Below are 12,550 nucleotides of genomic sequence, written 5' to 3' on the forward strand. Positions count from 1 at the left end.
GCAATCAAAAGGTGCCAGAAATTTACGATGGTTATAAATATTGAGCGTTGTAACAGCGTTGGAACCCAACGTTGAAACAACGCTTGCTAAACAAATTAATTGACGGTTTTTAAATAGTAAATTTTCCATAAAATTATCGTTGAAAATGCATGTTCCATCAATGTCCAATGGTTTTTAATGAGTAATGGAGGTATAATTGTTGATAGGAATTGATTTATAATAGGATAATGTTCCTTTATCATATAAAGTGAATATGTACATTAACAGTGAAACCACTAGGAACAACAATTTTGGGTAATTTTACAAATGAGTAGAAAGTTTAAACTAAACGCTGACATCACGCCAAAACCCAAATATAAGTACTTATTTATCGACTAATTGAAGAAATTTTGTTAGACATAATTACTTTTTTTCACATGTTAAGGTGAGTATTAACTTCGAATTTAGCCGCTTAAATCGCTAAAGTGAAAACTAAATCAGTAAGAAAAATGCACAAAATCATACATATTTGTTGCAAATTTTATTATAACTTGATGGGGAAAAGCCCAAAGCAAATTTTCACAATGTTTGTATTCCTTAAAATGGATTATTAAAGAAAAGTAATCGTGAAAAAATGACGTTTTTATCGCCTAAACTCGAACTTAATACCCACCTTTAAAGAAAATTTCATTGTTTGAAGGAAAAAATTGGAGTTCAGTATTGCAAGAATGTTATTTTGGTGCATTTGGGGTAAAATGTACAAATCTTTTGGCGCATTTGGGGTAAAATGTACAAATCTTAAGAAATTCAGAAGTGTTTTGTGTGAAATACGCACATTTGTGTATAACTTTTTCCCTTTGTTAAGTTCATTTTAGTGTCGTAGAGGATTCTCTTTTTAATGTACCTTAAAACTTTTCCAAGAGTGAATTTTGAACTATTACCTATAGGAAATAATAAAGACATATGACTAGCCCCTAAAATCACAAATTTTTCACGATTACTTTTCTTTAATAATTCATTTTAAGGAATACAAACTTTATGAAAATTTGCTTTGGGCTATTCCCCATCAAGATATAAAGAAATCTGCAACAAATATGTATACTTTTATGTCTTTTTTACTGATTTAGTTTTCACTTTAGCGATTTTGACCATATTAAAATAATTTTTTTACCAATTATAAATGTCAATCTTAATCTTAGTTATGTATTTTTCCTATTAACGGTCATTTTCATGTAGCTCCGTTAGGCTTTAACTGCCAATTAACAGAAAGTAAATTGCAAATATCTTAACTGGCTATGGAATATATATGCAAGATGACAATTTCGTCCATAATACGGTTCAAAAGTTGGTTAGTTAACGGAACACTAACGGAGCTTTATGAAAATGGGGGTAATTGTTAATTGTTAAGTTTTCTGATGTTCCTTTGTAAAGTGTAAAACACTAATTTTGTTTTGTTTCAATAGCGGTTTTAAGGTACTGTAAAATTATAATTCTAACTCTCCTAAAGCATTCTAGAAACAATTGGAAAGACGTATGAAATGTTGTTTTTCAGTGCTTTTTAATGGTTGTAAAAACCATCGATACACCGTATAACGATGTTATCATTTTGGGGTTGTCAAAGCGTTCGTTAAACCATCGGAAAAGCGTATAAAATATTGTTTTCATGACGCTTTGAAAACGTTGTTTAATACAATCGATACACCGTGGAATGATGTTATCATTTTGGGGTTGTAACAACGCTTTTTCCCACCGTGTATCAACCGTTCACAACGCTTTTACAACGCTTTTCCGATAGTTTTTTTCTGACTGGGTGGGTACAGTATTGATCTTTTAAAATTATAACATTTTTCACTCCTAGTTTTCTTAAAACCAAGAGCGGTATGGGTTTTTTGGAAGATTCACCTTGAAGTTGCGAAGTAGCGTTGGCATTAAATTGAATTTTTGTTTTACCTGTCTTTTTCAGTTTGAACCCAAGTAGAGAGCAGTATATCTGATACATAAAAAATTGAGTTGAATTATGCAATGGTAAAAAGTTCTTTCTTTCCATTTATATTTTTCTATTTCCAGAATTTGCATCATCAATATAATACCAAATATTACATTGCTTTCCCATTATTTTTGTCTTTGATGGGTTCAAATTTTAATAGACGATTTTAATGTGTGGAAATTTTGGAAAGGAATTGTTACTAAAATTAAGTTACACCTTTTTATGCTAAAAGACTATAAATCTGCAAAAGATTATAAATCTGCAACCTGGAACTAAGAACTGAACTTGATATTCTATGCAGGTAATGTTTACCAAACTTAACTTTTAATTGAACAAAATTAATTTCTAATTATTCTGTTTACTTTAAGAAAAACTAACTTAGCTTACAGGCCGCTGATTTATTAGAAATTTAGGCGCATCTACAATTAAAAGGAACATGTTGATGTTATTTACATCCGAAAATTTGTAAATTGAAAATGTACCTTCACACAAACCGAAATGATTAAGAACCACAAAAAAACATTCAAGCACGGGTAAATGTGAATTCTTTCAACTGGCACAAAGAAAGAGTTGCAAAAATCATACTGATCTTTGATTGCTTCATTCGTTGACAGCCACAATCTATTCAGCTTGGTTTAGTTATTCGTATGTTGTTAGATATAGAAAAAAGCTACTATACAACATTATCAGCCTGTACCACATTTGCTGCACTCACCCTATATCTCCCATAATAAGAATTTTATAGTTTAACATCCACTTAAAAAATAATCTTTTGTTCTTATTCATTTTTTCCAAAATCTTATTGGGTAAATGAATGGTCTGTTGTAAAATATATTCCTGCAATATATTCTTCTTTAATGGCATTATTTTAGTATTTTTTACCTGAAATAGTTATAAGGACCTAAAATAGGATAGATTAAACGTACAAAAAGGCACCGTAGAAAAATCGCTTTGTTCATTGCCTAACTTGGTCATAAATTGATTGCTATAGGCGATTATACAAAAATGTCAAAAACCACCTATTTCCAAGAAAAATAGGTTAAAGCGCCTTCAATTTTCACAAAAATACCTTAAATGGTCTGAGAGGCAGTGGAAATGTGTTATATTTCCCTACGAATCAAAGTTTAACTTGCATAGCTCGGATGGTAGCAATTTAGTACGAAAGCCGAAAGGAAAGTCTTAATCCAAGAAATAAAAAAAAGTTCCGTCTGTTTTTCTGGACAAGTTATTGGCCCGATTTATAGATTCGAGAGTATTATGCTGCCGGAAGTACACAAATGTGATGTTGCCATAAGCATCCGGGAAGTGCCGTCTGCATGGATTATTCAGCGCGTTCATGATCTCCAGCACACGTGTAAGGTGGTAAAATAATGGATTTCTGATGAAAATTATTAGATAAAACGAACATTTTGTATTACATTTGTGCAAAAGGCTTATGATTTCTACTTGAACCTGAACGATAGGGTATCTTCGACCATTTAATCCTAACCAATGGCAAGAGGTTATGCAGAAGTAATCAATCAAAGGGCATAGCTATAGTCAGTGTTACCGTTGGAAATTTTCAAAAAGTCGCATATTCAAAAAAAAGGTCGCACAAAAAAGTCGCATAATGATTTGTGAGGTCTTTTGATTACAAAAAATATTCTATAAAACAACTCAAAAACAATAAAGAAACAGTCCCTTTAGCAAAAGAGATATTTTACTAACTTATTGTAATATAAAATCTAGTAAAACGTAAACTTGCAAGAGAGTCAAAATGGATTTTTTTTCTCCTTGCTAAAAGTAGAAGATATGTAAGCGAACGGCATCCAGTACCAATTTGCCTTCAGCCAATTTAAAGCTTTTAAATCGATTAAAATAATAAAAATATTTATTTTTTGCATTACTTTTCTAATTGACTCTGTGAAATTTATTGCACTTACGATTTGTTTATGACAAACTTTTGCAAGTTTTTACTGGCGAAAAAACCCTAGGAAAAAGTTGCAACTTTTCTTTTTATCAAATGTCACATTTGATCTCTCTGGCTCTATTTTGCTTGCTTTTTGGAGTAAACGAAGGACTTCTAGTAAAAATTTGTTATAATTATCAAAAATTATTTAGTACTAGAACGGAACTAGTTGTTGAAATGGTATGAAATAAAACAACGCCTGAACAAACCAGAACAACGTGTAGGTTAGGTGTCCATTGCAGTATGGGCGAAATCATGATTTTAGCGGCAAAAAATACTACCCACCAAGTTAGCTTCACAAATTTTTGTGAGCACACAGAGAAAAATATCGCCAAAATATTTCCAATTAAAAAGTTAATTGAAGTTGAAAAAATTTTCAATTAATAAATTAATTGATACAATTAACTGTTTAATAAAGATAGAAATATTAAGTCAATTAAGTCGATGATTGAAAATTTAAAAATTTTTAATTAAAACAATTAACTTTTTAATCAAATTCGGAAGACTAAGTCAGTTAAAGAAAGTGATGAATATTTTTTTAATTTTTAATTAAAAATGTATTTCAAACAATCAATTGTTAATCCAAATAAACACCAATTCAGAAAAAAATTGAAAATAGTTACATTTCTTAATTAAAAAATTGAGTTTTGCAATCAACATCAATTAAATGTTTAATTGAATCAATTAAAAAAATAATTGAAATTTGCTAATGAAATCAATTAATATTTTAATCAAGAATTTTTTCTATGACCAATTAAAACTGTGATTGATACTATCATTTTCGTGATTGAAAACATTTCAATTAAAAAATTAATTGGATCAATTAATTTCGTGATTAAATAAATAAATAAATTTTTTGTGTGCAGATTTGTAGTTATAAAAAAATGGATTTTAGAAAAAACGGGCGTGCCACGCCCCCTTTTTAGAGTAATGGCTATAAATACCTCGTAAAATGGTGTTATTTGTTTTTGCATCCTTCAGCAAACAAAAATGCTGAATACATTAAGCCGGAAAAATTTCATCTTCATGGTCAAAACGCAAAAAATGTCGAAAAAAATACATTTTTTCAGCGATTTTTTTGGTTTTCCTACTATAGCTCATGAACTATTGAAAATTTTACCAACCAATCAAAGTAAGAAATGTAGCCTATATATTTACATAGTTCACACAAAGTTCATACGATTACTCCTTAACAAAATTTTTTGCAATTTTAGTTTTTTTTGTAATCCAAACCATTTACAATGCTTAGTGAATTTCCGAATAACTTTATGTTTTTTTTATGGTATGTGTAGGTTCTTTTAAACAAGAAATACATGAGCCAGAGCTATCCATAGCTCAGAGATGCATGTGAAGTATATGATGCACTCTGAATCCTTACGAGCGGTACCTGCTCGATCTTTTTTTCAACACTTGTTTCGGGCCTCAGATTAATTTTCTGCAAGGAAATCTACAGTTACTACTGAAACCTTGTTTCTTTGAGATGGATATACTAATATTTTGTATATTGCGGCAGACATCGGGGACCATTCATATTTTGTGAAAAATATTTCACTATTTTTAATGCAATGAGAACGAGACTTTTGAGTACCATTTTCAAATTCCGCGGAGAACGCAATTAAGATTGACTGTAAATGTCTTAAAAACCAAAACGAATCCCAGTAAAAGATGCTAAAAGGTACTTGCCGGAAAATGCTCTTCTCTTTTTCGTGCGAGAAATGGTTTTGATCACCGTTTGATCGTAAGAAGATCCAAAACTTTTTCTTTTAATTTTGAGTTTTTTTCTAGTAAGACTACGCCTGCAAACGACTTATTCATATCTCAAACCGTTAGACTTCAATATGTAATTTCTATAATATAATTCGAATCATTTCTCTTAAAATTTTTTTTTAACCTGAGTGTTTCTGAAAAAAATCTCTCATTCATTCATTAGCAGTCAAATGCAGACAGTTTTGCCATGGCATAAAACTGGAGATTTCCAAACAATCACATGTAATAATTTCCCATGACACTTCAAAACATTTTTAGTTTTACTCCACGAAAAACGATAAAGCTCTTCAAAATTTCACAAAAAAGTACACTCAAAAAATGGTAGCATGCCCGCCTTGCATACACAAGGTCGTGGGTTCGATTCCTGCTTCGACCGAACACCAAAAAGTTTTTCAGCGGTGGATTATCCCACCTCAGTAATGCTGGTGACATTTCTTAGGGTTTCAAAACTTCTCTAAATGGTTTCACTGCAATGTGGAACGCCGTTCAGACTCGGCTATAAAAAGGAGGTCCCTTGTCATTGAGCTTAACATGGAATCGGGCAGCACTCAGTGATAAGAGAGAAGTTCACCAATGTGGTATAACAATGAACTGAATAGTCTAAGTGAGCCTGATACATCGGGCTGCCACCTAACCTAACCTAACCTAACACTCAAAATACCATCAAAATAACTACGAAATACAAACATTTTGCAAATTATATTTGCATATAATTAGACTACTCTCCTTGAGTATTAGAACTCATACTTACATATTTTTTTTTATAAAAATATTTATTTAAAAAACAGTTTTTAATTTTAAGAAAATTGCGCTGCTTTACTCTTGTTACCGCCTATTAAAAGATTTGTCAATGTTAACGGCTGTTTGTACGTAAACAGGGTTGCTAACAGTAACAATTTATTTTGATTTTTTACTATCAATATATTCGTTAGTAAACCCATCTAGAAAATATTGAAAATCTAAAGTTGAAACTTTTCGCCGCTAAAATCGCGATTTCAGAAATAGTGCATTGTTATACTATACGTGATTTTCTTCTCTCTTATTAATGAGTGAACTCCTTTTTATAACCGAGTTCAAACGGACTTTCACATTGCAGTGAACTACTTACATAATCTAGAGCGCGAGATCCAGCGCTATAAAAGAGAGCCTCTAGATCAAGCAGCGTACCAGGCAGGTTTGAACAGGATTCATGAGGATACTGTAGCTGAAGCGGTGAGAAGCTACAAGGTTAATCCTGTTCTTGGAGTCCGACCACCGCCCATAGCACCGGAGGAAAGAGACCTCCCACGGCAGACTAGGGTAGTTTTGGCCCAATTAAGATCAGGCAAGTGCAGCCGCCTCAATTCCTACTTATCGGTGATTGATAGCAGCGTAGCTGACGTTTGTCCAATTTGCAACCAAGGGCCACACGACACGCGTCATCTTTTCTCTTGCCCAGCCAAACCAACCCGACTTACCACCAGATCACTCTGGACACACCCCATCTTAGTCGCAGAGTTCCTTGATCTGCCAACAAGCTGATGTACCAAGCGTATAACATGAAATGGATGAGATCACAATAAACTGTTACAACAACAACAACAACTTAGAGAAGCTTTGAAACACTCAGTATCCACCGCTGAAACACATTTTGTCGTTTGGTCGAAGCTGTGGTTGAATCCATGACCAAGGAGGGCCATTGCACAACGGTGGCTTTACAAAAATTGCTTCAAATTGAAGCACTTCTTTTTCGTGCGACTAAAGTTGCACATTTTGCATATTTTAAAAACGTCGCACAAAAAGTCGCATGACGTAAGAAATTGCAACCTTTCGACTAAAGTTGCACAACGGTAACACTGGCTGTAGTATCGTCTACTAACATTTATCGTTATAAGTTACAAAACGTTTCATTATTTTTAAATATATGTTACACTAAATTTTATTTTTCTTATTTTTAAATAATTTTATAATAAGCAACAACATTGCATTAAAGTCTTAGTTGTAATATTTTTATTTTCATTGTAGTTTCAGTTTATTTTCAACAGGCGGTGTGGTTGTAAACGTTTTGAATATCACTGTATGCCTATATATAATATATATAGGTCCGTATATGAAATTCCAGATTCCATTAAAATATATATTTATTCGTGAGTAAAGAGACTACTCATTACACAAAGTTTGTATCAATTATCGTTAAGTCATCCAGCTGACATAAAATATTGAAGAAGATTCTTTCGGTAAGTATAATAGGATAGATCAAAATGATTCAATTTATCCGGCGGACTATTTTACAGTGTACCAATTCTCACATAAAATGATTCATTAATATATCGACTAGCAGTTGGAATAATTAATTCATAATTAATTGATTGCGGAGAGAGCGTCCAAGGACGAGTTTTAAAAATCGTGTAAAACAACAAAAAATCTACGAATCTTAAAAAGCAACATCCTATGAAGCATCGAACATAGTCCGATGATTTGAAGTCTACTGCCCCCACATAGACCGGTCTAGGTTATCATCAGAGGTAATCATTCCTTAAAATGAATTTTTAAAAAAAGTAACCGAAAAAGACATTAATTCGACACGATAGTATTAACTTATTACTGGCTACATGGGTTTATTTTTGGATGTTGAGGAGAATGAATAAAACATGTCGTCCGAAGGCTTAAAAAATCGATGTTCTTCAAGCTTTAGGAGGACGGATTGATAAACAACTACGGCTGCAGCTATTATGATATATAATATTATGTTATACCGATATATTTCAATGGAACAACAGAAAGACAACAAAATAACCCCAGAATGGAGGGTATTTTATATGTCTAAATATAAACTAAATTCATTCTATATTTTTGCTAAATCACAACTTCATTAAGGCGTTTCTTGATAAGTATAAAAATGTTTAACTTTATGTAAATCATAATTACTCTAAAGTAGATATACACACAGGTTCTCTATGTCGAAACGAACCCATTTGTTCGAAAGAATGAGCAATATTAGCTGCATTTTAAAAAGTTCTGCTGTTTTTATTCAGTCAGTCAGAAAGAGTTCGGGCGACTTGGCGACTTAGAGAAACTAACATTTTTTATATTGAATGAATGAAAACATCCATAAATTTCTTTAAAATTGTCATCGATATAAAGTTCCACAAATGCTGCTTATAAATTTTAATATTAATTAGTTTTAATTTTACTAATAAGATACTTACATTTCTTACTCTGTTTTTCAACTTCACCTTTCAATTTCTGATATTTTTCAGTTCTATAAACAAGTACCCATGTTAAACCTACAACAAAAGTGGATAATCAGAAAATAATAAAATTTTGTAAATTATGAAAACAAACCTTCTCCCAATAAAGCGGTGCAAATTGAGATGAACACAATTAAAACAGTATCACCCCACATTTTTCCCAATTAATAATTTGGTCAACCACGTCCAAGTATCAAATGTCATAAAAATTTATTATGCATGAAATGTCAGTCGTCGATAAATTTCGATAACACGAACATGACAATGCCCCAATAAACACAAGGAAGAGAATAAGTTTAAATTCAAGCCATTTGCAAACGTACTTGGAGGATTAAGGATTAGTCTCGAAATCAAGTTAAAAATTGTTCTAAAAATCTGGTTCTCAACGAAATACCCCTGCCAACATTTTTTGAATTTGACGGCGCTTCTGAGAATCCCCACCACGTCGAAAACAGTCGTGTACAATATCTAAAACTGCTCCCAAAAGCACCGTCACTATTGAGAAGTTGTACCACGCCAAGTTACAACAAAAAAGTATCGCATGAGTGCAATTAATAGGTGCCTTTTTAGATAAATTTAGAACGACGCCAAGAATAGCCCCTTCAAACAATCAGAAAAAGTGCATTTGAAGATAGTTGTAGAAGAATCATTGTGGTCAAGTAAAACACGATTGTTTAGATGTTTATTTATTGGATTAAACATTTATAAATTCTTATAAATATATATTTATACGAGTATCACATCACATATAACATAATTTTTTGCATTAATAAAAGAAGGATGTTGAGTTACAGGTAGCAAGTTACATGTTGCAGCGTCTATCAGCCAGTGTTTTTATTCTCGATGGAGACAGCGTGTCTGAAAAATATCTGAAAAACTACCACTTTATTCCATTTAGAAAGTCAAAAATTGTTCACCAATACACCATCCACAATTTTAAGCAAAATAACTATGTTGTGGTGGTGTTGAACTTCTCTACAACGCTTGTGTTTCAAATGTTCTCAACATTTGAAACACGATTTTTATACTGGCCTTGTGATATGAAACTTTTTCACGTTATCGTGACGTATGAGTCACGAACAGTTTAATCACCCGCACATATCCAATATATGCACCTCAGCAACTTGGCATGCTCATACAAAAAAAGAAGAAGAAATCAGATGTTCCATATTTCAGATTTTTGGAAAACAGTCTAAAGAAGCTTTATTATAAATTCCTTGCCAGGCAATGAGAAGCAGCAATAACCATCACATATATACTACCGCCAACTACACAGATGTTCAACTCAAGGAACAAGGAAACAGTCTCTTTGCAGCTCGCAAATACGATGACGCTATTAATTGCTACACAAAGGCTATAATTAAAAATCCTGATGTGGCTACATATTTTACAAATCGGGCACTTTGTTATTTAAAACTTAAACGATGGGAACTATCTTGTCAGGATTGCCGTCGTGCTTTGGACTTGGAACCGAACATGTTGAAAGCTCATTTCTTTGCCGGACAATCCCTAATGGAAATGGAACTATATGAAGAAGCCATAACACATCTTCAAAGGGCATATGATTTATCTAAGGAACTCAAACAGAATTTTGGAGACGATATAACATCGCAACTTCGTCTGGCTCGGAAAAAACGTTGGCGGGCATTGGAAGAAAAGCAAATATCACGGGAAATCGAATTGCAAACATATCTTAATCGTCTCATAAAGAAGGATATGGAAAAACGTTTGGCTCAGCTACAACTTGATGATTCGAACAATGAAGCTCAGCTAAAGGATAAGCAACAGGAAATAGAACAACAGTGTGACGATCATGTGAAAGAGTTAAATAATTTGTTTGCCAAGGTTGACGAGCGTAGAAGGGAGCGCGAGGTACCTGATTACCTATGCGGAAAAATACGTTTCGAAATACTTACGGATCCTGTAATAACACCTTCGGGTATTACTTACGAGCGTAAAGATATTGAAGAGCACTTACAGCGGGTGGGACATTTTGATCCAGTCACACGAGTAGAATTGACCCAAGATCAACTTATCCCAAATTTTGCAATGAAAGAAGTAGTAGAATCGTTCATAGCAGAAAACGAGTGGGCATTGGATTATTGATTTCAGACTAGATATGGATTAAGATTCTAGATTATATTCTATGTTTGATAGAGAGAGCTTTTGCATGAAAGTTATCTCAAAGCTCTATGGTACATAATTTTAATGGCGTATTTTATTTAAATATAATGCACATAAATATATTATTTATCGAATTTGGATTTTGTTGAAAAAAAAATCATCTAATAATTTTAAATAGAAATATGGAAATATCGTGATGAATTGTATAATAAAAAAATGTTCACTATTTTTCGTTATACTAAAGCAAAAAATAAAATTGGAATGTTGACTTTATACAACCTTAAGCGAAGAATATATGATTTGGGAGAAATTAGGAATTCGAAAAAATCGATCATCTTTGAGAAAATACTAAATTTTTCACACATTCTAAATTCGAACAATGGGTTTTCCATAATATTCAAAATTTGATTCAATTTTTCGTTATCTTCTATGTCCTTTTTAATGGTGGTCAAAATTAACTTTTGATGTTAGCTCCAACGGAACGGCTCGACTTTTAAAACCGGATATGCATAGCAGTTTTGCTAATGAAAATTCCATAACGCATTATTGACTGTGTAATTTTTGTCCTCATAAGAAATGCATGGTCAAAATGTATTATTATTACGCAAAATTAATTTTCGTCGCTCTTAAAAGGACAAATTTTAATATCCGATATGCTCATTTCAACGTCATTTTATTTTACTGATATGGACACAATATATTTTGAAATATATATATTTTAGTATAAAACTACACTATCATGGTATAGATGTTAGGGCTGTCATTCAGGATTTATCCCGTCCCGAAAATCGCGGGATTTTTATTTTGAATCCCAGAATTTTTTTCACAGTTTCCGAACTTAACAACAATCACCAATCAATTAACACAAATCATCCAAAAATTCTCATTTTTGTGACTTTTATTGTCGTTTTTTGTTTAAAGAAATAGTCTTTTTTAATAACGCTCTCGTATTTTACAATAAATAAAACCTTTTAAATTTTTAACCGGAAATGTATCCATCACGGATATAATTCAACTCTCACATTGACTTACTTTAGTGAAATGATTTCGGTGAATTCGAAAATTTCGGTGAATATGAGGAGTTGAATATCAAGATCGTGGAATTGATTCCTATTTATTTATTTATTTATTAATCCACGAAGTAATACAAAAGCCCTAGGGCCAAAAAAACGCATTACATAGCAAAACAAAATATCTGAATTATAGAAAATAATTAAATTCAAAAACTTAAAATCTAGAATACCTAAATTACAAAAAAAAAAAAATTACTTGACCATAGTATATTTGGCTCCCCAGCCATTTATAAATACATTTAAAAAATGAACACTAAAATATGCCCAATTATCCATGTTAAAGCAACACAAAAATAGAGAATCATTCTGTATCACCCGAAAAATGTTGCAAAAGCTTACGCCTTAAAGCATTATTAGAGTGTGAAAAAGTCTGTAATTCAATAGGCAAATAATTCCAACAACGTGCCACACGAATCAGAAAAGATCTATCGAAGGTACTACA

General features: G+C 32.1%; 2 protein-coding genes across 2 annotated transcripts in view; one reads left to right on the forward strand and one right to left on the reverse strand.

Moving 5' to 3' along the window:
• LOC142224323 (calcium load-activated calcium channel) overlaps positions 1–9,151 on the reverse strand; it is a 41,651-nt gene extending 32,500 nt beyond the window's left edge. The window contains exons 1-2 of the mRNA XM_075294091.1: positions 9,006–9,151; positions 8,870–8,947 (exon numbers count right to left, since the gene is read on the reverse strand). Coding sequence (XP_075150206.1) covers positions 8,870–8,947; positions 9,006–9,066 — 139 coding nt within the window. The 5' untranslated portion in view covers positions 9,067–9,151. The remainder of the gene's footprint in view (positions 1–8,869; positions 8,948–9,005) is intronic.
• A 907-nt stretch (positions 9,152–10,058) lies between these two features.
• LOC142224324 (E3 ubiquitin-protein ligase CHIP-like) lies at positions 10,059–11,319 on the forward strand. Its single transcript, XM_075294092.1, has one exon. The coding sequence runs from the start codon at positions 10,139–10,141 to the stop codon at positions 11,015–11,017; it is 879 nt and encodes a 292-aa protein (XP_075150207.1). The 5' UTR covers positions 10,059–10,138; the 3' UTR covers positions 11,018–11,319.
• Positions 11,320–12,550: the final 1,231 nt, after the last annotated feature.

The sequence above is a fragment of the Haematobia irritans genome, chromosome 2, assembly GCF_050003625.1.
Source record: "Haematobia irritans isolate KBUSLIRL chromosome 2, ASM5000362v1, whole genome shotgun sequence".
In the NCBI taxonomy this organism is placed as follows: domain Eukaryota; kingdom Metazoa; phylum Arthropoda; class Insecta; order Diptera; family Muscidae; genus Haematobia; species Haematobia irritans.